Source organism: Neophocaena asiaeorientalis, unplaced genomic scaffold (genome assembly GCF_003031525.2).
Source record: "Neophocaena asiaeorientalis asiaeorientalis breed wild unplaced genomic scaffold, Neophocaena_asiaeorientalis_V1.1 scaffold51, whole genome shotgun sequence".
Classification (NCBI taxonomy): domain Eukaryota; kingdom Metazoa; phylum Chordata; class Mammalia; order Artiodactyla; family Phocoenidae; genus Neophocaena; species Neophocaena asiaeorientalis.
The window spans coordinates 137,785-164,563 of record NW_020173335.1 but is presented as its reverse complement, the minus strand read 5'-3'; the positions used below and the strand labels follow the sequence as shown (position 1 = coordinate 164,563).

Here is a 26,779-nt window from a genome sequence, read left to right as displayed (position 1 = left end):
TGATGAAATCAGCCCACAGTACTGACGCTATGGATAGCACACAGCTTAGATTTCACTATTTAGTGTAACAAAGATTATAAGCCAGGCTTTATTGCTACATTTTCCCCACACCCAATATGGGTACATTTGCTTCCACCTACCTTTTCTATAATACTGGCATGGTTTAGAGTTGTTAAAAAAAAAAAAAAAAAAAAAAGCCAGTCTGGATTCATCCTCTCTTTACAGAAGTGTTGATTTATTTATACTGCACTTGATTCAGCCCCTCCAAATACACAGCTTCCAACAGGCAGAGTTAGAAAGCAGGCACCAGACCATAGTTTAAAAATATGCAGGCAGCAGGCACTGCACCCGTTTAACTACGACTGAAATCTGCTGATACTTCAAACCAGCTACACTAAAGCCATCTCTGGGGGCATCTAGACGGAGTCTTAATCCTGATGGCAATATCTGGTTGTTCTAAAGGATACCTGGGTTATGCCTTTGGCCAGCCAAGTGGGAAGAGTATGTAGAGCCCACATCTAACTACAGCAGGTCTTCAAGCTTATTATCCTGTCACAGTTTATAAAGATGAGGAACTAATCATTTGGGAGCTGTGCGGTCAAAATGTCCAGAAAACAAATACACTATTACAGTGTGTAAAATCAAGTCAACCATCTTGTGGATGCTTGGCTGTCTCTGGTTATGACCTCAAACACTTAAAAAGGAAACCTCAAGTATGCTGGGAGATAATGATCAGAATGCTTGGGTACCTTGGTTCCTGACTATCAAGTAACAGGGCTCACCGCCATGTTACTTCTTGCAATAAGCATACAGGGCAACTCCTTAGAGACTGCTCATTATCGATGCTGAGCTCCCGAGAGGTCGGGGGTGGGTAGGCTCAGGACTATCCAGGGCTGAGCAAACTCTGTACACCAGCCTTACAGCTCTAAGTCTTATCCTGGTTCTGAGAACATTTCAGTTCTGCTCCAAGTCCACTTTGTTCCAATTCAGCGATGACAGACATATATTTGAACTCATTTGGTCTGAAGTTAAAGGTCTCCACTAACGCGTAGGTCTCTTTTCGATCAGTGGCATAGAAAAGCTGAACTTGGTTGGCAATGCACTGTGCCTCAGCAACATTCTGAAAGGTAAAAAGAACAGTCAGGTCCTTTCCAGCACAGCGCCATGAAGCTCTGTGTCTAAGTCCTATGGCAGTTAGGGGCCCTCACCCAGGAGTCACTGTTGCAGAAAGCTTCCCTGACATCCCAAGTCTTGGTGAGGTGCCCCTTTTCTGTGTATTCAAATTACCCTACACGTCCCTCTAACATAGTATGTATCATACTGTATTGTATCTGTCCTTTTTTTCCTCTTTTTCTTTTTTGTCTGTCTTCCTTTGTGTGAATTTCTCAAAGTATGTGCTTCTTTTACATCCTGTACCCAGTGAAATCTGGTGAATGTTTGCTAATAAATTAATGCATATGTTAAAAATTTCCCTCTTCATTCAGTTCTTTAGTAACTGTTAAGTTTACCTCAAGGGGGAAAAATAGCAATAGTTACCCATCTCCAAGAACCAGTTTGTGAGTTACTACTAAGTTCTTGACTAACCAGACATACTCTTGAATAAAACCTGTTCCTCATACCACCTCAGTCAAAGAAGTAGTGCCAAAGCCAGCTGTAGTTTTACAATTTGTCCATAAAGTCTATGACACAATGTTTTTTTCTTTTTGGCTGTGCTGCGTGGCTTGTGGGATCTTAGTTCCCTGACCAGGGACTGAACCCAGGCCCTCGGCAGTGAAAGTGCGGAGTCCTAACAACTGGACCGCCAGGGGATTCCCTATGACACTCTTTCTTCCCTGTGATGGAGCCTCGTTTCTCCTTCCTTGAGTGTTGGCTTTACGTAGTGACTTGCTTCTAACAAATGGACTAAAGTGGAATGATGAAAAATGACTTCTGCTATTCAGTCACAGAAGACATTGCAGCTTCTGTCTTGCTATCTCTCTTGAATCACTTGCTTTGGGGAAAGTCAGTTGCCATATCATGAGGACATTCAAGTAGCCTACGGAGAAGCCAGTGTGGCAAGGAAATGAGGCCTCCTACCAACAGCCATGCAAGTGGGGTCAGAGGTGGATCGTCAAGCCCAATCAGCCTTCAAATGACTGTCGTCCTTGCCAACATCTCGACAGCAACTTCGTGAGAGACTCTGAGCCAGAGCTACCCTGACATGCTGCTCCTGAACTCCTGACACACAGAAACTGTGAGGCGATAGATATTTGTTGTTTTAAGCCACTAAGTTTTGGAGTAGTAATTTGTTATGCAGTCATTTCTAACTAATCCACCTGCAGAGCCCCAGGGAAAAGAAGGGGCCACCTTCTCTAAAGCTCAGTAGCAGGGAAATGGTGACCAGACCACTCTGTGTAACAGAAGTGGGATCAGGACACAGGCTACACTCTTGAAACCTTATAAGAGAGTTACTTCAAAAACTCTTACTTTTGCTTCCTATACATTCTCTAGTGCCAGCTGATCAGAGGCACTTATTCACGATTACAATGTTCACACAGCCAAAACCCAACCCCAAGCGATAATGGAAAATTCCTACTAAAACTGTCAAAAGTGTGCTATGTCTAGCTACGGTGATGAAAAGAGGTTTATAAATACCACAGCCTGCTTCACCTCCATTCCCTCCTATGGGCCTTGCAGGTCATTTCTCATAAGCAGGCACTGATCTCTGAGACTGGATCTTCAATCAAAAGCCATTTTCCAAAATGCTGGCTATTTCAAATTAATAGAATTTTAGAGCTGGAAGGGGCCTTAGAGATCACCCAGTCCTCATTTAATGGACCAGGAAACCAAAGCAGATGAGGGTCAGGGATAGACCCAAGGTCATATGGCTAACAAGTGGCAGAGCAAGGACCAGACCTCTGGACTCCCAGGCTGGTACTCCCTCCACTTCACCCTGATAGTATTTCTGGTGGGGCAATAATTAAGACTGATCAAGGTCGATAACTCTACTTCATCATTTTTACCTTTCTTACATTCAAACATGCCTCAAGAACAAACCATCTCTAAAGCAAGTGCATAATCTGAGGCAGATACCACCGCTCTCTGAGGCCCTGAACTGTAGGGCCTGTGAGTCAACTTTTATTTGAGGCTTAGGATGGTGGAGGTAAGGGTAATTTCAGTTGTGTACATTCTAGAACAGTGATGCTCAAACTGCAGAGTCCTAGGTGGAGGTGCCTCTGGTCCCTTCACCTCTCGTTCAGCTGTTATATCCTGGGGTTTTACATAATAAGATTCTGTGTGGATAAAGGGCTCTGACCACTAGTTTGAAGACCATTAGAATGGTGGGTAGAGAGTTAAGATATGGAGATATGTGCAAATGTCTCTCATGGAGGATTATGGAAAGCTCCCCTGCACCCCAAGCCCTGCCCACTTATTCACCCCCGCCTTTTATTCTCTCAACATGAAACAGTAGTCTCTTCCCTTTCCAAGACCCAAGAAGATAAACATATTAATTCCTTATGTTGCTCAACAAGGAGCTTTATTAACAAACCTGATTCCTCCCTCTCTTTCAATCTTAATAGCTACAATCAAATTACCAAGTCTTGCCCATTTTATTCCCTATATATTTCTGGAGACATTCTCTCTCCTCCATCCCTACTACCACTGCTCTAGTTTAGGTCTTTACTACTTCTTGCCCAGACTATTGCAACTGTATTTTAAGTGATCACACTGACCAGGCTAGAACTAAAAAATATTTAGGAAGCAAATACTTAAGGTTAATGGTCTTAAAATCCAACTCTTTATGGGTCAACCCCCATTCAAAACCCTTTAATGATCTTTTTGTGCCCGCAGGATAAAGCTGATCCTTTAAACACAACCCACCAAACTTCCTTTTTTAATATACCAGTGATAGCAAACTGTTTGTAATACCCCAAGTCATTTTATGCCTCCTAGCATTTATGTATTCTATTTCCACCACCTGGAACATTCCCCTCCCCCTCCCCCTCCCCACTTTACCCTGCTAAACTCCTGCTAATCTTTGAGGTTCAGCTCAGGTGTCATCTCTAGGAAGGCTTCTTCCTCCTTCTGGGCCAGGGACGCTCCCCCTGCCCCCTCCCCCAATGCTGTGCATGTCTCTATCCTAGCACTTACTACATTCCAATGAAATCATCTGTTGACACACATGTGGACACAAATAAGGCTTTCTAATACTATACTAAATTTTCATCATTAAAGTGAATCAGTTCAGAAGAAACCTCTAGTTTCCAGGTATTTCTATTCATTTGCTTTACTGTATTTGGAAACACCATGCCTAAACTGCAAACTCATGCATGAGTGTGCAGGGGATCATATATTTATATTACATTTCTAGGTTTCCCATCTCTGAATCGTGTATCTCTACACTAAATTCTGACATGTCTAATTCTGTACTACATTAGAAACTCACAGTCAAGTTGACTTATACAAGGCAAATGTATGTTGTCTGGTATGATGTTAAATGTTATAAGGCTAGGAAGCAAATTTCAATAATTATGGGTCTGAGACCACTAGGGTGAGGCGGTGTAAATGCTAAAACAGAAAGGGTCTCCTCTGACCTCTAGAGTCCACTTCTAATACAGTTAGATATTATGCTTTGCTGAAGATCAGAAAATGCAGTATAATCTCTATGTCACTCCTGTGGTCAAATTTTAAACCTTACCATTATTGATAACTATATCCCCTCCAAATCTCAACTTGAAACATCCGTACTTTGTCTACTATTTCCTATATTTAACACTCACTCCCAAATTAAAAAATCCTTTAACTCAAATAGGACTCGCAGTTCTGTCTCGAACCTTTCTCATGTTTCCACTTCCCTCTTTATCCAACTTGCACTCCATTGTCAGTAATTACAATCATTCCTTTGCATTCACTTTTAAATTCCTGGTCCCTATCTTGCTTCATTACATCACTTGGCTAAACCATAACCCTAGTTAAATCCAACTCTCGGTCCTCCCTCTCTGTGCTTGTACCCGCACACCCGTTCTCTCTTCCATTTTCCTAGATCACATGTCAACAAACACTTTCTGGAAAGGGAGACACTGTTAATATTTTAGGCTCTATGGCCCTACAGTCTCTGTTGCAGCTACTCAAGTCTGTTGTAGAGGTAAAGCAGCCATAGATAACATGTAAATGATAAACATGGCTGTGTTCCAATAAAATTTTATCTACAGACACTGAAATTTGAATTTCATATACTTTTCACAGGCCATGAAATATTAGTCTTTTTTAGTTTTTTTTTTGTTTGTTTGTTTCCTCAACTACTTAAAGATGTAGAACACATTCTCAACTCATGGGCCTGTCCTAGACAATTTCACACTTTCTCTTTTCCACCCAAAAGTCCAACACCTATCCTTCCATCCTCACTCTCAGCTGACGATCTTTCTTTTCACTAAGCAATCTGAAGAGAACTTCTTACAAGCTACCACCACCTCTATTCGTTTAACTGTATTTGTGTCATTATATCCTGGCTTCTCTCCTGTTGTTACGTTTCTGGCAAAGATCAACCCCTCATTCCCAAGACTCACCCCACTCAAAAACACCACTTCAACAACTCTCTAGCCTCCTTCTTGTCCATTATCAATATTTCCCTCTCTACTGGATCTTTCCATCAGCCTATACATATAATGTTATTTCTCTCATTTAAAACAAAACCAAAAAAACACTCTCATCCCCACTTCTTACACCCCATTCTCTCCTTCCCTTCTCAAAAACATCCCTTGAAAGACGTGTTTATGCTTACTCTTTCTCTTCCCATTCTTTCTTAAATGTACTCCACTCATGCTTCTGTCCTACCACTCCTTTGAAACTGCCCTTATAAAGGTCCCCAATGACTTTCATGTTGTGAAATCTAGTAAATTCTCAGTCCTCATCTCATTTGCCCTACCAGCAAGTGAGATTTGGCTAGTTGAGTACCCTTGTTCCTTGAAACATTTTATCTTAGCTTCCAGGGGCTTCTACCATCTTAGTTTTCCTGTCTCACTGACTCTTCCTTTTTAATCTTCTTTGCTGATGCTTCCTCATCACTCCAGGGCTCAGTTCTTAGACCTCTTCTCTTTTCTACCTTAATTAACTTCCTTGGTGATTTCATTCAGTCTCATGGCTTTAAATAACAACCTGTATGCTGACTACTCTCATTTTTCTCTCTCTAGCTTGGACCTCTCCCCTGAACTCCAAGCTCATGTATCTAACTGCCTACTACTTGGATATCTAATAGGCATCTCAGATTTAATGTGTTGAAAACTGAGCTCCTGATCTTCCTCCCAAACCTCTTCCGCCTGCAGTCTTGTCTGTCTCAGTTATTGGCAACTCCATTCTTCTGGGTAGGATTTGGGGTGACTTCCAGTTGAGTGTGATGGGTAGAAGAAAGAATGGGAGAAATGGGACTGAACAGTTACAGGAATAACAGACAAGGAAGGAGAGTCTCAATTATGTCCTAGACTTGGGGCTTACTGCTACTATGAGATACTAGCTGAGTAGCATAACTTTTCCCTTTCTTGTACGCAGCTGATTAAGAGACAGAGGAAAAATAAGTGGGTGTTGTAATAAAGAACCTCAGGAGGAAGAGGCACTAACGTGCCCACTATCTTGAGAACATCCTGAACTTAAACCCTGCCAGATAAATGAGACTGAAATGAGCAAGGACTAGACGAACAGGCTGAACAGTAATCATAAAACTGCTCCTGGCCCTGGATATGTAAAGAACAAACACAACAGACATCATTACCTATGGGCATATGGTCAATGCTCTATCCCAGGAAATGGGAAAAGGAGGAAGGAAATTCACTATGTATGATGAATGCTGTACATGTGAACAGTGTGGAGGAAGATAAAAGATTAAGAACTATTCTAGACTTTGAACCCTTCCCTACATTTAAGAAGCCATTTACTCGTCCATAGTCTCTTGCCTGAAACCCCTAGGGCCAGATGTGTCTTGGAGGCAGAATTACTGGATTTTAGAAAGGTAACAAGTGCAGATACCATATAACTGTATCTGAATACCTTCAGGGTCACCAGGTAAATCCAAAGAGGTAAAAGTTGATTCTTACCAGAAATGTGGAATCCATTTCTGCTGTCATCAGCACTATGCCCTTTTCTTCCTTAAGTTCAGGGTAGTGATATAAAATCAGCTGGCTGGCTGCAGCTTCCCCTCGGGTCTGTAAGGGGGAACACTTAATCAAGGCTCAGTAAGGTGCCACCAAAACAAAACTGCGACTTCACAGCAATAGAGAGTCTGGAGGGAATTCTGGCTCTTAACAGCCCCTTGGGTGGCTGGTGAGTCGGAGGACTGGCACGTGGCGGTGGCCAGGTCTGCCAAGGCACATCGAAACCGACAGCTTGCACAGTGTTATTTGTGTCTTCAATTGAAAAAGGTTTGGCTTTTCTCCTGGAAAATGTTTACAGTAGGCAGTGAATCCTTCATCACGGCCATATATTTAAAAACAAAACGGCACAAGCAGCTACCAGATCAAGTCCTAAATAAAGCAATATGCCTGTGTAATTGCCGCCTTTATGGACTAGTGCATTTCACAGTTGAAATCTACTCCCCTTGGCTGGCTCTGAGGACTGAGCTCTTTTAAGCCGTAGCAAACAGCTGGAGAGTTTGCACATGGGCCAGATTTGTAATGTGCAGTTTTAAAATATAATCTGGGTGGGAGGAAGGGGGGAAAGAAGAATGGGAACATCATAATTTCATGAAGAAGGGACAGGGCAGTGGTGACTAGACCTCACTCCAGACTAGGAAGAGAGGCTAGGTTCAAAGCCTAAGCACTCATATAGTATAGAAGGAAACAACTATACATTCAAAAGATCTCTGGGTTTCATCTTTAAAATTTCAGCAAAAGTCCTTTTAATTATCAATACCTAATTATTGCTAGGGTACTCTTAATAATAGTTCAGCCTCAGTTCTCTCGTACGTACTTCAAATACACATCATTTTGGTCATAATTATGCTTCTGGATCTTTTTCCTATACTTGTATATGAGCTTCACGAAGGCAGTCCTAGCGTAGTTTCCAACACAACAGCATAATGGTTAAGTTCATAGACTTTGGAGTCAATAACCTGGTGTCAAGCAAACCCAGCTCTACCACTTACTAGCACTGTGAACTAACTTCTCTGAGCCCACTATTTATTTTTCTTTTCTTTCTACTATTTTTTTTTAAAAAAACAAACACAATATAATTTTTGGATACCATCACAAGGGCTACAGTCATGAGCAAATTCTCATTCTGTTTTGTGCTCCCTTTACCCCAACTTCAAAGCCATTATAATACATTCTTGTTTTTGCCAGATTCAGCCTCCAAATATAGAATCTCAATCCTAGTGATGATCTCATTTAAAATACTTTTATTTTAAAAGCTTCAAATGCTTTGGATCAAACTTCTTAATCTAATACTTGGGAGTAAAACAAAGAAAAAGGAAGGAGGGAAGCAAACAAAACGACATCTGTGAAATGAAAACTATGCATCTAGCACCTTAGAAAGTGCTGACCTGGTTAATAAAACACATGTAAGACAAAGAGCCTACCTTAAGGTTATAAAGATAACCATCACCACTCACCCATGTTTGTTAAGTGAGGTACATGCAGTAAATGCTATAGATGTATGGGGAAGAGAGCAGAGAGCCAGAAATAGTCAGAGAACGCGTTTTGGGATCTTTTCAATTTCTAGGTAGTGAGCGGGGCCTAAAAAGCTAGCCCAACAAAGTATGACAATTCATCAGTGCTACAGCAAATCCTGCTGGTAGTCAGTACATATTATGTGTCCTCAAGCCTCAGCAAGGGCTCATAATAACACAGAGGGGTAGGCCTCCTTCATCTAGGGGCTGAGCACAGGCCACCTACCTGAATATTTATAAGTGCAGTGAAATGGAGTTCAGTACCTGTCCACTGCCCGACAAAAAACTCATAACCTTCCCTTCTTGGCAGTGCACACAGAAACTGTGGGAAACAAATACATGAGGAGACAGATGAATAAATAAAATCATTTGCTCTATGTCCAACCACCTGTGCCATTCACTCCATTTCTTCAAAGTTTGGGTTTTAAAACTTTTTTAAATTATGAAATTCATATGTATGTGATAATGTAACAAACACTCATACACTACCCAACCCACCTAGGAAAGAAAGCATTAGAGATCCAACTGAAGCTCTCTCTGTAAACCCATTCTAATTCCATTCCAGTATAACAGGTAAACTGCATTTGGTGTCTGTCATTCCCTTTCAGGTTTTTATACTTTTGATGTATAGGTATACATCCATAAACAAGAAATAGTACTGTTTGCATGTTTAAAAACTTAAATCGTATCAAACTATATGTATACTTTTTTTTAACATCTTTATTGGAGTATAATTGCTTTACAATGGTTATATGTATACTTTTGCAACTTGCTTTTTTTTACTTCACATCATACTTCTGAGATTTACTCATGTTGATAAGTATAACTTCTAATTCATTATTTTCACTGTTATATGGAATTTGACTATAGAAATTTACCACAATTTTATCTATCCTTCTTTTGATGGACTTTTGGGTCTTTTTCAATTTCTAAACTTTCTAATGCTGCTGCATTAATTTTTGTCACAATTATTGTAATCACTTCATGTTCTACTATCTGAGGCTGATACTGAAGCATGTCTCTAAACACCAAGAAATAATTAGTTTTATGCTCAAGATGAATTGGGGAGGTGTGGTGAAGAGAATGTTTGGTGCCAGAACAAACAAAGTATAATCAGTCCAATATGCATTAGTCATGGAATTGTCTCCTTACTGCTAACCACCAAGGCTCTGTTTTATTATTATTACATGAGATAACCTCAGTGCCTAATGGGTAAACATTTTTTTTAAAGCTTTACTGAGGTATACTTGAAGTATAAGTTGCATATATTTAAAGTGTACAATTAGAATCGTTGTGACATATGTATACAGTGAAACCATTACCACAACCAACGCAGTGAACATATCTATCATCTCTAAAAATTCCTTTGTAATTCATATCTCCCTCTCTCCCACTGCTCTTAAGCAGCTACTGACTTGGTTTCTGTCACTACGGGTCAGTCTTCATTTTCCAGAATTTCGTATAAATGAAACCACAGAATCTATACTTCTTTTTGGTCTGGTTTCTTTCACTCAGCACAATTGTTTTGTGATCTATCCATGTTGGTGCATATATCAATAGTTCATTCCTTCTTATTGCTGAATCTTACTCCATTATATATGTATTGTATATGATGTATATGTATACACACACACAATTTCTTTATTCTTTCACCTCTGATAGAGTTGGGTATCTTCAGTATTTGGTTATTACAAATAAAGTTGCTATGAACACTTGTATACAAGTCATTGAACGGACATATGCTTTCAGTTCCCTTGGGAAAATATCTAGGAGTAGAATGGCTGGGTCTTATGGCAGGTATATGCTTAACTTTTAAAGAAACTGCCAGACTCTTTTCTAAAGTGGTTGTACCATTTTACATTATTACCAGCAATATATTAGAGTTCCAGCTGTCCCATGTCCTCACCAACACTTGGGATGGTCAATCTTTTTAATTTTAGTCATCTTAGTGGTATCTCACTGTGGTTTTAATTTGCATTCCCATTATGACAAATGATGTTGAACATCTTATAACTTCCATTGCACTTCATTGGTGAATTGTCTGACTCTTTTGCTCATTTTTAAATTGGGTTGCTTGTCCTCTTATAAAGTCATAAGAGTTTTTAGTATATTCTATATACAAGTCACTTGTCAATATATGTTTGCAACTATTTTCTCCCAGTCCGTGGCTTACCTTTTCATTTTCACAACAATGTCTTTTGAAAAGTAGAAATTTTTAATTTTTTTTATTGTGGTAAAATAGACATAACAGTTACCATTTTAACCATTTAAAGTGCACAATTCAGTGGCATTAAGTACATTCACAATGCTGTGAAACCTTCACCACCATCCATCTCCAGAACTTTTTTCATCTTCCCAAACTGAAACTCCATACCCGTTAAACAGTAACTCCCCACCCTGCTTTCCGCCCATCCCCTGGCAACCACTGTCCTTCTTTCTGTATATGAATCTATTCTAGGTACCTCATATAAGTGGAATCATACAGTATTTGTCCTTTTGTGACTGGCTTATTTCACTTAGCATAATGTCTTTAAGGTTCATGAATATTGCAGCGTGTGTCAGAATTTCCTTCCTTTATAGGCTGAATAATGTTCTACTGCATGTATGTATCACATTTTATTTAACCATTCATCTATCAGTGGACACTTGTGTTGCTTCTACCCTTTGGCTACTGTGACTAATGCTGTTATGAACATGGGTATACAAAGAGAAAATTTTAATCTTGATGAAATCTCATTTATTGTTTTTTCTTTTATGGTTTTGTGCTTTTTGTGAGGTATCAAAACTTAAATCTCTGCTAAGCCCAGGTCACTAAGATTCAATCTAAGATTTTTTTTTTTCTAGATCATTTTTTTTTTGGCGGTACGCGGGCCTCTCACTGTTGTGGCCTCTCCCGTTGCGGAGCACAGGCTCCGGACGCGCAGGCTCAGCGGCCATGGCTCACGGGCCCAGCCGCTCCGCGGCATGGGGGATCTTCCCGGACCGGGGCACGAACCCGTGTCCCCTGCATCGGCAGGCGGACTCTCAACCACTGCGCCACCAGGGAAGCCCTTTTTCTAGATCTTCAGTTAATTTGGATACTGTGTGAGGTAAGAGTAGAGGTTCATTTTTTTGCAATGGATACTCAAATTGTTTTGCACAATTTGTGGGACGTGTGTTGAAAAGATTATCCTTTCTCTATTTAATTACCTTGGCACCTTTGCTGAAAAACAACTGACCATGCATACGCTGGTTTACTTCTGAATTCTCTATTTTGTTCCATTGATCTATTTGTCTGTCTTTATGCTGGTACCACACTGTCTTCACTACTGTAGCTTTATGAAAAGATAGTCTTGAAATCAGGTAATGTAAGTTCTCTAAATTTGTTCTTCTTTTTCAAAACTGTTTTGTTATTCTAGGTCCTTTGGATATCCAAATAAGTTTTTTAAATTGGCTTGTCAATTAAAAAAAAAGCCCATTAGGATTTTGATTGGTATTATATTTTATCTAGAGATCACTTTGGAGAGAAATGACAACAATATTGAGTCATCCAACACAGTATATCTCTCCATTTACTTAGATGTTTTTTATTTTCTCTCAGCAATGTTTAGAGGCATTTTTTGAGAATCTTAGAAATTAGTATAGACACCAAGTCAGCTGATCCATCTCACCTATTCCCTTTCTCTTAGGTCTTCTGGCAGCTCAATACCCCAGCAACAATTTCATAATTCCTTTTAGGTATATATAATCAAAATAGCATGGCCAAAACTGAAAAGAAACTGCCAATAAAAGAGAAACTTAAAGGAGGCTGAAAAGATTAAGGTCTCAGGTATTGCTTTCAACATTCACTTATATTAATAAATAAAGATCCACATCAGAAAGGGCTGAGATGTTTCAGAGAGCTAAACAGCCACAGGCTTATTGGGCCAAACCCACATGATTTCATAAGGCTAAAAATCTTACTTATCAGTACAATCAGTATGTGAGCATCTTTGTTAAATAACTATAACATGTGAGATGGTATGGAGCATGAAGAGATTGGTTAGGAAACATCCTTGTCTGGCAGCACTGATAGGCAATCCTCATATGGTCACTGGACACTTACTGTTGGACAGGACTGAGCTCGGTTCCAGATCAAATCAAACTTCTCTTTCTGTAGGTTAGAAAAGAATAAAATTCAAAAACAAGTAAACATAAAAGGCCACAATCACATTTAAATTCACCAAGACTGAACTCTAGAACTAAAATACAACTAAAACAACCCCAAGTTCCATCATCTACAAATCCCTCTTACAACAAAGAGGAAAAAGCAGAGGTACGCTTTCCTGTTCAATATCAGAATTATGTGTGAAGACTGGATACTGCAAATGCTCTAACTCTTCAGGGGACTCTGCCCAGTGTCAGAGACAACAGGTCACTGAGTTTGTCCAGGGAGAGCTAAGAAGGCCTGTTCAAAAAATGAGTCAGCATTGGAGACCTAAAATGTCATGAAAAGTGCCGAGCCTTCTGAATGTTGCACTCATGAAAGGGTATATATGTAAAAGATCTTTTTATTTTCTTAAAAGAAAATAAAAGATAGCAATACTCTCACAACAACCAAAAGGCCTGGCTTTATTTTTCCATCTGTAAGTTTTCCTCCTTAAACTTACACCTGTAAGCTCAGTATATATTTGGGTGCTTGATATAAACTTAACCTAAAGCTACTTCCTCTTCAGAGAAGAACAATTAAAGAACTAGCTGATAACCCAGTACATTAAATGCTTTCTTCTGGTAGAAGGCAGCAGGACATAAGCCAGAAGTCGGCAGCCTTCCTTCCCAGTCACAGATCTTAATGGTCAAGCAGTGGCCCGTTACCATCTCCAAGAAAGCAATTTTGAGAAAGGAAAAAAAAAAAAAAAAGCCACTTGCTAAGGGGAAATGCCAGAAAAAGTCTAGGAGGAAGCTCCAAGTCAGCTCAGGTACAGGTCACTCATAGACAGGAAGGGAAGAAAGCTAGGCCAGAGGCCCTGTCCTAAATTCCAACAGCTTGGCTGGAAAACACCAAAAAGAAATAAAAGACACTTGGAAATTGCTCAGCAACATAAACTTACACCATGCTTCCCTGTCAGAGACTTGACTCAAAGAGACATTTCTAAACCAGAAAGATGAAAAACAAAAGCCATAAATATACCATATGGAGCTCCCAATCTTTGGTGCTCAGGGTATAATAAAAACCCTCAGAGCTATAAATGTAAGTTCTCAAGAGGCAATAAACATAGGAAAAGTAAAAGCAACTGCCTGCTAAGGTTAGAGCCCTGACCTGCATGTTATAACACTCTCATTTTCCCCTCCAAACTACTTACAGGAATAACTGCGTAGACTGTATCTTTTGCTGCAAAATACTGCTGCCAAATCTGTACAAAAAAGAGAGAGTGTCTGTGACCATCAGTAACCTTTTCCACCTGTACCAAGAAGTGGTCACAGCTTTCATTGCTCAGAGTAATATGCTATTTGATAACAGGGAGGAAAACCCAACGTAATACTTTTATTACTAGTACATGATTACAAAAAAGATTTAATACCACCTACTCTTCTAGATGATTAAACTGTAACTCTTAATAACAAATTCCTATCAGAGAAATGGATTCTGAGACCTTGTTAATCACTTCTCCCAAGGTGTGCCTTGTGTGTAATAGACAAGCTTTTTTTTTTTATCATATGTTCTCTCTTCTCTCCCAAAAGCCGCACTGTCCGGCCAACTGTGGGCCCTCTCAGAGAGCCAGGATCAGTCATTCGGAACCCAGGGTCTGAAGTCAGGCAGATCTGGATGCAAATCCCAGCTCTTATCATTTGCTGGCTCTGCTACTTTGGGAAAACTACTGGAAATCACTAAATTATATCAATATACTCATCAATAAAATAGTAATATTAACCTTAGAGGATTACTGTGAAGACTACTGAAATAATGTTTGTGCTTAGCACAACAGAATTACAATGCAAACCAAAGCCAAGGTGCTCCGAGGGCAAAAAAGAGGCACTTAATCCAAGTTAGGGAACAAGTGGCAGAGGAAGGGACACTTGAGCTGTATCCTGAAGAATGATCAGGAGTTAGCCAGGTGAACAGGGAGTCTGGGAAGAAAAACAGGTAGGAGAGAAGATAAGAGACACATTCTAAGCAGAGAATGACAAGCAGTAGCAAAGGCAGAGGTTGGGGAAGGCATCATAGCCAAGGTGACACCTGAGGGTATTGAAGACTGGGTCACCTTCCTTTAGAGCTGCTCTGCTTTGTCAACATTCCCAGGAAAATGGGGGGGGAGGGGGGCAACTGAAGATACTAATCAAAGTGTGATCTCACCAACACAAAGCACAGAAGGACTACTGCCTCCTAGGACCTCACTCTATCAATGTAGTAAGGTTGCTTTTCTTTTTTTCCTTTTTTTTTTTTTGCATGTCAAAACACTGTCTCATTTTTTTTTTTTTTTTTTTTTTTTTGCGGTACACGGGCCTCTCACTGTTGTGGCCTCTCCCATTGTGGAGCACAGGCTCCGGACACGCAGGCTCAGCGGCCATGGTTCACAGGCCTAGCCGCTCCACGGCATGTGGGATCTTCCCGGACCAGGGCACAAACCCGTGTCCGCTGCATCGGCAGGCAGACTCTCAACTACTGCGCCACCAGGGAAGCTCTGTCTCCTCATTTTAAGGACAGCATATCCTGCTTATTTTTATTTAATTTGTATTGGAAGATAGTTTATGAATCCACACTGAATTTATGAGACTGACAGACGTTCCCTAACATAGTTGACCTTGGTTACTCAAAATTATATTAATGAACACAAATTTGTATATAAAAATATAGGTCTAAATGATATTTGTCATATGATGATCAGGCCTCCTGGGCCTGGCTTCTCTCCCCACTAAAGGACATGCCTGGTGTCCACTTTCTATTGGCACTTCTTCCCAAAGGCAGTTTGAGGTCTCCTGGAGACTTTGCATTAAGCCTCTACTAACAGAAGTTAGAACTCTGCGCTGTTCTCTTTTCGTTTTTGTGTTTGTCTTTCCACTAGGCTGAAACCCCTTGAGAGCTGGGGATTCTCTCATTTATTTCTATGCCTGGCACAGAGGCTGACATTTAATAACTGTCTGCTGAAATCAATGACACAGCGCTCAAGGACACCCACAGCAATTGGCACAGCTTCCCGTAAGGGAATATAATGTAGAGTCAAACAGACAAGGGTTTGAGTCCTAGCTCTGCCACTAAGTTGCTTCATGTCTTTAAGTTACAGTTTCCTCAGCTGTAAATTGGGAATAATAGCACCTACTTTATAAGGGGGTTATGAGAATACAATGAAATAGTGTATATAAAGCACTAAGTACAGTACCTGACACGTAGTATACTGCTTTTATTATTATTTTGATTCTCTCAATATACCTAAAATATAATTCATGGAACTATAAGGAATGCCAATAAATAGCTTATTATATTCTAATTAAAGAGAAAAGAATCAGATGTGAAAATGTAAATAGCATTTACAAATGCTAATTCAAGCAATATGGAATGCTTGGTATATGGAATGACCAAACAAGCGGAAGAGATCACACGTGGTTTGAAGGAAGGTGTCCAGGAAGCTTCCTGCAGAAGGTCCTAAAATAATGGAGGACTCTGAATGTCAAGCAAAGGAATATGGGAAGTCACTGAATACTTGAGTGCAGGTTACTAACATTTATTTTTATTTATTTATTTAAAAACACAAATATAGCACTTATTCTGTGCCAGGCACTGTTCCAAGTACTTTATAAATATTAACTCATTTAATTCCCCAAATAACTCCATGAGGTAAGTACTATTATTATGTCCACTTTACAGACAGGGAATCTGAGGCCCCCAAAAGTTAACTAACTTATCAAAGTCATTCCGCTAGTAAGTGGCAGAGCAAGGACTTAAAACTGGCAGCTTGGTCCTAGAGTCTGTTCTTAACCAATACACTATGCGAAGCAGAACTTTAGGAGGATTGAACTGGTGAGGATATGATGGGGGAGAGGGGGTGGGAGAAGTAAGAGCAGGGAGACCTATTTAGAAAGGTAGTCATCCAGGCATAGAGTAGTGATGATTTTAAATAAGATGTGGACAACAGGAACGAAAGAGAAAGGGGAAATGTCAGTTGACTAGATATATAGGAGTGAGACCAAGTTTTTGTATGCACTATTTTTCATGTAATTCATCACTTTTGCTTTCAATGATTGCCTTTCATTTTGGCTAGAAAGAGGTGTCAGGAAATGTATGCTCCTTTCTACTTTCAGATTTGGTTCACAGAGCACACATTTTCATGAAGTATGACAATTCATTTTCATTCATTACCTGTTTTATTTCTTCTGCAGTTTTGTCTTTCACCATCTCAATGTTAAAGATTGAACTGAGGGTCTGAAAGAGAAAATAAAAGGCAATTAACACCCACAATTAAAAAAATAAAACAGTTTAACTCTATCTGTAAGCCTTGTGGGAAGCAACATGGGAGGACAGTAAAGCAGATCTTCAGTAAGTGGAGAATGAGTATAAGAAAACCCACATGCTCAGAAAAGGGAGCCCCCAGGGCAGGTTTCACAGTTCTATTTTCAGGGAATATCTACTGGTACTTCCCAAATGTTTCATGCTCACTAATAAGTGTTGCAGCACTTTGCAGCTCCTAAGTGGAGAAAGTTCGGTTGTTACCTTTAATTGCTATTCTGCCAGAAGTGGCTCCTTATTTGCAAGTTAAATGACAGAGTAAACATGTTTTTATTTGATTTTTTAAAACTACTTTCTGGGACTTCCCTGGCAGTCCAGTAGTTATGACTCCACACTTCCGCCGCAGGGGGCACGGGTTCAATCCCTGGTTGGAGAACCAAGATCCCGCATGCTGCGCGGTGTGGCCAAAAAAATAATCTACTTCCTGTAGAAAGTAGGAAGTAGTACACTACATTTCCTTCACATTTCCTCTAGCACCCCCAGGACCCACACTATACTAGGAGTCATATCAAGGTCATAACAAAAATTCGTAGAAATATCTCTCATCTCCACAGTTAGAAAATCACAAAATCACCGAACCACAGTAAATATGTTCAAACTTGCAGCCTCTTGTTATGGATGTTCCATATGAATTCACGCTTGGATATTTAATTAGAAACCTACCTTGTCCTTGGTGAATCCTCTGCTCATACGCTGTTTCCCCAATGTGTCTGTCTGAAATATATAATGGGACAGGATATTAATCTATACTTTACTCTTAGGAAGAAGACCACCCTCCCTAGGTGAGGTGCCCAATAACTCACTTAGTAATGTTGCACCTCAGAACTCACTTCTCTCCACTCTATACAGTAACTGTACACACTGTTCTAAGAGTTACTGTTTGTGAGACAACTTTTCTTTGACTGATTCTGAGATACAGAGATGAGAAAGGAGTTCTTTGTTAGTAAACACCATCTACTGGTACTGAGAGTCCATTCTATCCCTGCCACCATGGATGAGGGAATCCTTCCCAGAACAAGCCTACTTGGGTTTCCTGTGCTCTCCTTCCCAGTGAGCCACAGAGGAGGTAAGAATGGAATGATGTATTTTCCAAGCTGCTTCTTATCTGTGACGACAGCACTTCTGAAGTCAGGCAACCTCAGCAGACTATTGAGTCTTTGCTAGTACTCCATCTTAGTATTCCCTCCCTCAAATTAGACTCCCCCTCAAAAAAGGCCAGGAACAACTGAAAGTGATTATTTTCTCTCCTAGCCCACTCTCAGATAAAGGTCATGGCCAGGAAATACAATTTTGAGTTGTTTCTGACAGTAGGGATGTGTTGTTCTGAGTTTTCCATTCAATTTCTGTGCCTTTCAGAGAGGAGTGCGATCCACACCTGGGATTCTGAAGCTGAAACATACTTTCTGCATTAAACCCTGTTTTTTCATTACTCTGTGCTTTAATGAATCCAAACCTTTCATAAATGATGTCCGTAGAACCAGTACCCACAAATTAGACAAAAGCGTGCTGTAGAAAAACCTACTGGATACACCCTATGTGCCCAAAGTCTCAAGAGCAATTAATGAAACATTTAAAGCATGTCTACTACAGATGCTTTGGAAACCTATGGGGACCTGTTTTTTTGTTATCACAATAATTGACTGGATGGTTTCACCTGCATTTATGGGAGAGGCAGCGGTGCTAAATGAGCTGCAATTTTGCAGATGAGTTCTCCATAATGAATTTTCCCTCATCCCACACAACTTTCCAATTCTAGCCAGACCTTCCCTCCTTCCTCCCTCCTTTCCTTTCTCTTTCTTTCTCCTTTTTAAAACAGTTTTATTCAATACTGAATTTTTCAGAAATGTAACTACTATGTAACTTAAGAGAAGACTGTACATTGTGGAATCTCATGAGGGTCACTGATAACAACACTGCTTATGGTTTGGGAGTTTTTATAATTACCAACAACCCGTACCAGTTTGCATTTGTTGCTTATGTATTCATGGTGATTCCATACAGAGGTGAAAGAACCTGATGACTGTACTAGGTCTCACAGCATAGTTGTGCCCAAGAACTTACATGCTGAAATCTGTATTTTATTTAAAAAATATTTCCCTTTATTACAGTTAAGTCATTATATTTATTTTCCCCCCTGAAATTATGTGTGTAGGTGGGTTATATTGTCTACATTTCATTTCAGGGTAGAATTAGAGAGAATTAAATACAATTTATTATAAAAAGGGGATGTTGGGTATCATGTGGTAGGGAACCAATGACTCAAAGTAAAGAAAAGGCTTTAGAAATGTAGCCATTAGCTATTAGCCTTCCTCTAGCTAGATAAGAAAGACAGTAAGTGAATATTTACCTAAGAGTTGCCATAATTTAAATTAAATCTTTACTTATTCTGCTCTTGTCATCATAAAGCTGAATTTCTAAGTCTTGTTTCAAAAAGACTTCCCAGATAATATTGAAAGTTTATAATACAGTAATATTTCCCATAGCTATTTATTTGTAATCTTGACACTATGTTTGCTAAAGGAAATTACATTTGATAAAATATTTGTAGTAGAAAGTTATTTGTTCATATAAAATTGTAAACCACGTTTATCACAGGTTGAATTTCTCCCCAACCTTGTAATGATTAACCCATTAACTATTCTTATTCTAATTAACTCAACCAGTTATTAAAAGACTGAGTGGATTCTCTTAAAATTTAGGATACCCAAGGCAAAAAAAGTTATTTTCCAAGTAAAATAAACATCTCTCCTTTTACAATGTAGAACCCCAATTTTCCACTGTAACTACCTTATTTCAGGCTCATGCAGCCCACACCTGGATATATTCTCCCTGGCTTTGCCTCTCCCCCTCCAATTTGTTCTGTGCACCACCTTAGATTAGTATTTTTCAAATCATACGTTGTGAAATCAAGTTAGTGGACTGTGGCCAAAGTTTTTTAAAAGATGAAAATAATAATAAGAGTGCATTGCATGTATCAATAGTAAAAGTAAGCATTTGTTTCAGTTATAATAATATACATATATGTGTAATGAATTGCAATGTAAAATATATTTCTTACCGTGGGTTATGGTCAAAAAGTTTGAGAAGCACTGCATTAGATTAATCTTCCTATACAATTGTCCCCTGGTATCAGTCAGGGATTGGTTCCAGGACACCTGAAGACACCAGAATCTGTAGGTGCTCAAGTCTCTTATATAAAATGGTGTAGTATTTGCATATAACCTACACACATCTTCCCATACACTTTAAATCATCTCTAGACTACTTATAATACCTAATACAATGTAAATTCTATGTAAATAGTTGTAAATACAATAAATGCTATGTAAATAGCTACCTGTAAGTGGCAAACTCAAGTGTTGCTTTTTGGAACTTTCTACAGTTTTTTTTCCCCCTGAATACTTTCTATCAGCTGTTGGCTGGATCCACAGATGCAAAACCTGTGGATGTAGAACCTGCAGGTAGGGAGGGCTGACTATACACAGCTTTCAACATGCTTTTCCCCAGCTCTGATTCTTGTTTAAGGGTGATAAGAGCTAACATGTATTAAGCACTTTTTTCCTCCCTGATCCCTACATGTGTGCCTTGCCTCGACCACTCGACTATACACCCTGGGAGCAGAGATTACCCTTTTCATCCCCTTATATCTCCACCATGACTACAGTACCTTGCCAGAAAGAGCAGAATACCATTTATGGATGGAGCTGATCCCCTCAATGAGCCCACTCCCAGGATAAGGGTCAGGAGTGGGGATGTAGAGCACTGGTGAGCCAACAACACCCAAAGGGGTAGGTCTTACCTTCTGTTCCACACATTTGATAAAGTCACCTTGCTTGGAGTGCCCCACTGGCTGCTTCCGAAACTCACTGCATTTCTCCAGTCGGGACTCAAAAGCAGTTGGGTCAGACCTGATCAAAGGTAAACCAAAGGATAAACCACCTGGGCCTTTCTTTTTTAAATAAATTTATTTATTTAATTTATTTTTGGCTGCGTTGGGTCTTCATTGCTGCACGCGGCCTTGTCTCTAGTTGTGGAGAGCAGGGGCTACTCTTCGTTGTGGTGCGCGGGCTTCTCATTGCGGTGGCTTCTCTTGCTGCAGAGCACGGGCTCTAGGTGCACGGGCTTCAGTAGTTTTGGCACGCGGGCTCAGTAGTTGCGGCTCACGGGCTCAGTAGTTGCGGCTCATGGGCTCTAGAGTGCAGGCTCAGTAGTTGTGGCACACGGGTTTAGTTGCTTCGCAGCATGTGGGATCTTCCTGGACCAAGGCTTGAACTCGTGTCCCCTGCACTGGCAGGCGGATTCTTAACCACTGCGCCACCAGGGAAGCCCACCTTTCTGGATTTTGAAATAACAAAGCACCATGTTCCACTTTCACAGAGAGAGGACACAGTCAGAGGCTGAAGGATTTGTCTTAATTTAGTTAGGCCTGAGCACAGGCCTACAAATCAAGAAAGTGGAAAGAGAAATCCACTTATTCAATTGTTACTACTCCTCAAGGGGCCTGTGTAACATTTTTCTCCTGCAGGATATTCCCTAGGGTGACACAGGGCTTGCTCCCTCAGGTATTTACACTCTGGGTATTTGGAACTTAAATCCTTAAGATGGGAAAGGTACTTTGTGGTCATCTTGCTGGGTTAGATGCAACAATCCTCAGGCAGGAATCCCAGGTGTCCAGCTCTTACCAGAACACATCTAATTCTTAGACATCTCCCTTCCCTCCCCAACTAGGGCAAATCTCTATTTATTCAGATCCCAGCAACTCAGAGGCTTCAGGCAGCCTATTCTGCAGATTCAGCACCTGAGTTCTCCTTGAACCTCTCTCCAAAGAACCTGCTCCAGTTGAAGGATCATCAGAATTTGTCCTTATGTCAAAATGGGGCTGGTCTTCAGGCGTGAAGTCCAGGTTGGGGCTGCCATCTGTTAAGAATGCTTCAGGCTGTGTAGCTGACAATATTTGGCTGTGTACACTTTGGTGAAGATGTCATCCAGGGGCTCCAGCTCCCGGGCCACGAGACCTGTAGTGTCATGGGTGACATCTGCAGGCTCCAAGGGCATCCTGGTTACCCCTCTGGTCCTTCTTGGTCAAGGCAATGGAGGGCGCTTGTCCTCCATGTAACTCCTTTCTGGAGGTGATGTCGAACACCATTCCCTTCACTGCCATGTACTTGGATAGATCACCCTCCCTTCCGGAGAAGACCAGCTCCTCCTCGATGAAGAGCTGCACCAACGGCCTCACCTGGTAGGGTGTGGCACCTGCCTGGCTAGGGCTGCAAGTACCAGGGCCTAGGTTAGTGTTGCCAGTGAGCAGATGGAGATGGTGAGGGGTGGCCCAGGCAGTGGAGCCCTGTGTACTCTCACCCTGGATATCTTTCATTACTAAAACATTTTGAGTCTAAGTCTACCTCTCTGTATCTTTCACTCCCCCAGGAACAAGAGAAAATGTCTAGTTCTTTTTATGAGTACCTGAAAATTGCTCTTATGTCACCTCCTAAGTTTCTCTTCTCTAGGTTGAATTTCTTCAGTTTTTTCAGCCTCTCTTCATATACATGATTTGTAAATCATTCCTTACTGTGGACCTGCTCTCTCGGCATGTTCGTTTATGCACGCTCTAGATACAGTGGGCCTAAAGCTCTCACCAGTGTAGAGTGTGATGCAAAAACCCAGGTACTGGACTGGAGTGGGGTCAGCAGGGCACACAGCCTTGTCTTGCCGTTGGCTCACACTGAACTGGGGTTATAAGTGCTCCAAGAGCCCAGGTTTTAGTGAGTATGCTACAGCACTAACCAATCAGGACTATAATTCCTTTTAAAATATCTCACGATAGCCTACCTGTTGGTCTTGGGCCTCACGGCGAAGCTCTGTTTTGCCTCTTTCCTTGATGACTTGGTCCAGGTTCTACTGATCCTTTCTTGGCCCTGCTTTCACTGCATACCTCCCTTTTCCTCTACCTCATGTTCTTTTCCCTTTTGTGGCCGCAGTTTTCCCTCCCATCTCACTCAACTTCTTCTAGGACTTATTCCTTCCTCTCTCCCTTTCACTCATTCAACAAACTTGACTTGTTGTCTCTCGCCTGTTGGTTGACTTGCTGGGCTTCAGAGATACAGAAATAAATAAGAAAGAGTCCCTACCTCAAGGAGCTTACTATCTAGTAGGACAGAAAGACATGTAAATAAGTACATGAGAGTGCTACAGGTATTAAGATGAAAATTTGCTCAGATATTCCCAAATGGCTAAGGTCGTTTCAGGCTCTGTTGCTCCCCATACCTGGAACACCTGCCCCCAACGTCAGTCCTTTATTCCTTTGCGCTGGGCCATAGAGCTAAAAGGAAGTTTTGGTATTAGATAAAGCTAGGGAGACTGGCAGGTACTAGAGCACAAGGGCCTTGCATGGAACACTAAGGATATGGAGTGGCCTTGGAAAGCCACTCTTTAGGAGATAGCAGTAGTATGTGTAAACACTGACACAGGAATGATCTAGTGGGGAAGGAAAGTAAAACCAGTCATTCATTTGTTCGTGAATAAGAATGAACAGGAGCTGTGAAGTATTCAGTATATTAGTAGACCACTCTTCTGAGATGCTTGTCTGTGAAAGGGATCAGTGAGAAAAGGCTGAAGGGGAATGTAGGTCAAGAAAAGGTTTTTAAGATGACAAAATACTTGAGTATATCTGAATGCTGTTGAAGGAGAGCAAAACTCCTCATTCATTTATTCTGTCATTCTTTCAAAGAAAGATCATTACAGTAGCAGTGACATGGACTGGGGGTAGATGGGTCTAAGACCAGAAGTGAGGAAGACTAGTTAGAGCAGGGGTCCCCAAGCCCCGGGCCACGGACCGGTACCATTCCGTGGCCTGTTAGGAACTGGGCCACACAGCAGGAGGCAAGCAGCGGGCAAGCGAGCGAGGTTTCATCTGTATTTACAGCCACTCTCCATCCCTTGCATTACTGCCTGAGCTCCGCCTCCTGTCAGATCAGCGGCAGCATCAGTCTCATAGGAGTGCAAACCCTACTGTGAACTGCGCACGTGAGGGATCCAGGTTGTGCGCTCCTTATGAGAATCTAATGCCCGATAATCTGAGGTGGAGGTGAGGCGCTGATGCTAGCGCTGGGGAGTGGCTGCAAATACAGAGTACCATTAGCAGAGAGGTTTGACTGCACAGAGACCATAATAGATCAATTGCTTGCAGACTCCTGTCAAAACCCTATCAGTAGGGACTTCCCTGGTGGTCCAGTGGTTAAGACTCCACGCTCCCAATGCAGGGGGCACAGGTTCAATCCCTGGTTGGGGAACTAAGGTCCCACATGCTGCACAGTGTGACCAAATAAACAAATAAATAAATGTCTTGGGGCTTCCCTGGAGGCGCAGTGGTTGAGAGTCCGCCTGCCGATGCAGGGGACACGGGTTCGTGCCCTGGTCTGGGAAGATCCCACATGCCATGGAGCGGCTGGGCCCGTGACCCATGGCCGTTGAGCCTGCGCTCCGCAACGGGAGAGGCCACAACAGTGAGAGGCCCACATACCGCAAAAAAAACCAAACCAAAACAAAAAAACCCTATCAGTGAGTGTGGCAAGTGAAAACAAGCTCAGGGCTCCCACTGGTTCTGCGTTATGGCGAGTTGTATAATTATTTCACTATATATTACAATGTAACAATAACAGGGCACATTAAATGTAATGTACTTGAATCATCCCGAAACCATAACCCGCCCCCCACCACAGCAGTCTGTGGAAAAACTGTCTTCCACAAAACCGGCCCCTGGTGCCAAAATGGTTGGGGGCCGCTGAGTTAGAGGATGACTGCAATATTCTGGGTGAAGATGATAGAGTAAATTAAGGCTGTGGAAGTAGAGATGAGCTAGAACTCAAAGAAGTTACAGCATCAGTCTTAGGTTTCCTTTCCTAAGACAACTGTCTGCCCATCCTGCCAGATTCTCTCCCAAGTCCCTTCAATTTTCACTTTTGATCTCTTTCAGCTCTTCCCAGGTCAACTCTTTGGACCCTCCAAGGCCCCCTTATACCCACCTCAACCTCCTCTAATCTCCAGGTCCTTCTCTCTGGAAGGTGAAGGGTAGTGTTAGGAACCCCGGATTCCAAGTCAGAGAAATCCCAACCAGCTGTGTGACCTTTGGCAGGCCGCTTACTCTCTCTGATGCTCAGTTTTCTCATCTTAATGAGAGAGTTCAACTGAGAGCCAACTGTAACACTATTAATCTTTGATGCCCTGCCCCCACCCAATCTCCTTTCCTTACAGTCAGGGTCCTCAGCTAGAAGCCTGGGAACCCGAGTCCTAGGACAAGGCTCAGCTGCCTCAATAGGTGACCTTGAGCAAGTCAAGTCCCTTCTCTGGAAGGCTCCATTTTCCCATTTCGATAATGAGTACAGGTCTCTCGGAGTTGCCTGCCTCTTAAGGGCTGTCGTAAGAGTCGACCTCAGCGTTTTGAGAACTAAAGCAGACAGAAAGACAACTGGGGCTTCGCAGAGACTCCCGGCTCTCACACTAGCTGTGTGATCTTAGGCAAGTGACCAAGCCTCTCTGAGCCTAGATAACCATCTGTAGAGTGGGGACAGTGCCAGTGATCCTCTAGCAGGGCTGCTGGAAGGGCTGAGAGCGCCAGATACAGATACACCAGGAGCGCGGGCCGAGCGCCTCCCCTCCTCCCTGCCCGCCGCCCGCCGCCGTCCGGGCCCGCACCTGCGCAGCTGCTGGATCTTGTCGCGGTAGCGGTCGTAGAAGGGGTTAGCCTCGATCTCTTTCCCGACCCCGCTGCCTTCGACGCCCCCCGCGGGCCGGCCCGAGCCGCGGCGCACCGGGAACACGCGCAGCTGCGCGGGTGACACGAGCCCCAGGCCCAGGGCGCGGCTGCGCACCGCGCACAGGCCGCGGTAGAGGCCGGCCACCTGCAGGACGGCCGGGCCCGCGCCACCCGCTGCCGCCACCACGGCAGCCATGGCCACCCCCGCCTCCTCCTCCTCCTCCTCCTCCTCCCCGGGCACGTCGGCCTCGGCCCGCGGCCCGCGCGCCCGTTCCATTGCCCTCCGGGTCCGCCGCGCCCGCGCTCCAGCAGCGAGGTTCCGCGCACTCAAGGTTCCGGGTGCCGGTGAAGGGCGCGGTGGGAGGCAGGGGGTTCGCCGCTCCTGCCCCGGGCCCCGCCCGCGCCCCGCGTGCTCTGCAGCTTTAGCGCCCCCGCCCAGCCTTCTCGCCGAGCCTGCGACCAGCAGCCCTTGCGGGTTAAGTCTCCTCTTGAAAGGTGCTTGGACTTACTGGTCCTCACCGAGCTTGCTCCCTTTTAAATTCTTTAGGCACGTGCTGGAGTAGTCATCCTTCAGCATCGAAGGCCCTTTCATCAGCTGTAATCACAGTAGCAGCTTCTCTTTATTGAGCGTTTCTACGTGCAGGACACTATTTGCTTCATACTGTGTGAGGCAGGTTTTATCCCTATTTTACAGACGAGGAAACTGAAGCTGAGAATCATTAAGAGACTTGTCCAAGACTTGTCCAAGGGCTGAATTCTTTTAAAGATGCCAGCTGCCTCCGAAGCCTTTTCTTCCTCTGCTTCCTGACACCCACCTTGAACTCCAGCCAAACTGAACTACGCTTCTCCCCAAAGAGACACCTGGATTTGTCCTTGACAAGTCTTTATACCTGGAATGCTGTCTCTCCACCCAATGCCACCATCTTCTTCA

General features: G+C 42.3%; 1 protein-coding gene across 2 annotated transcripts; it reads right to left on the bottom strand.

Annotated features, from left to right (window-relative positions):
* Positions 1-214: 214 nt before the first annotated feature.
* Positions 215-26,125, bottom strand: ATPAF1 (ATP synthase mitochondrial F1 complex assembly factor 1). 2 transcript variants are annotated; one of them, XM_024746093.1, is made up of 9 exons: positions 25,788-26,125; positions 20,896-21,004; positions 17,760-17,810; positions 16,950-17,012; positions 13,957-14,007; positions 12,720-12,767; positions 8,862-8,957; positions 7,068-7,175; positions 215-1,120 (listed from the first exon to the last, which is right to left on the bottom strand). In XM_024746093.1, exons 1-9 carry the CDS (start codon positions 26,123-26,125, stop codon positions 926-928), a joined length of 1,059 nt encoding a protein of 352 aa, XP_024601861.1. In that variant the 3' UTR covers positions 215-925. The 2 variants fall into 2 exon arrangements, with proteins under 2 accessions (XP_024601861.1, XP_024601862.1); XM_024746094.1 differs by lacking the exon at positions 25,788-26,125 and adding an exon at positions 22,926-24,232.
* Positions 26,126-26,779: the final 654 nt, after the last annotated feature.

What these genes read in the sequence shown, in the direction of transcription:
- ATPAF1 (XM_024746093.1), bottom strand. Translation starts at nt 26,125, where the DNA reads ATGGAACGGGCGCGCGGGCCGCGGGCCGAGGCCGACGTGCCCGGGGAG. An exon ending in GAGGATTCACCAAGGACAAG is followed by an intron (nt 17,013 to 17,759) that starts GTAGGTTTCTAA and finishes TTTCTCTTTCAG; the next exon opens with ACCCTCAGTTCAATCTTTAA. An exon ending in GAGCTCAGTCCTGTCCAACA is followed by an intron (nt 8,958 to 12,719) that starts GTAAGTGTCCAG and finishes TGTTTCCCACAG; the next exon opens with TTTCTGTGTGCACTGCCAAG.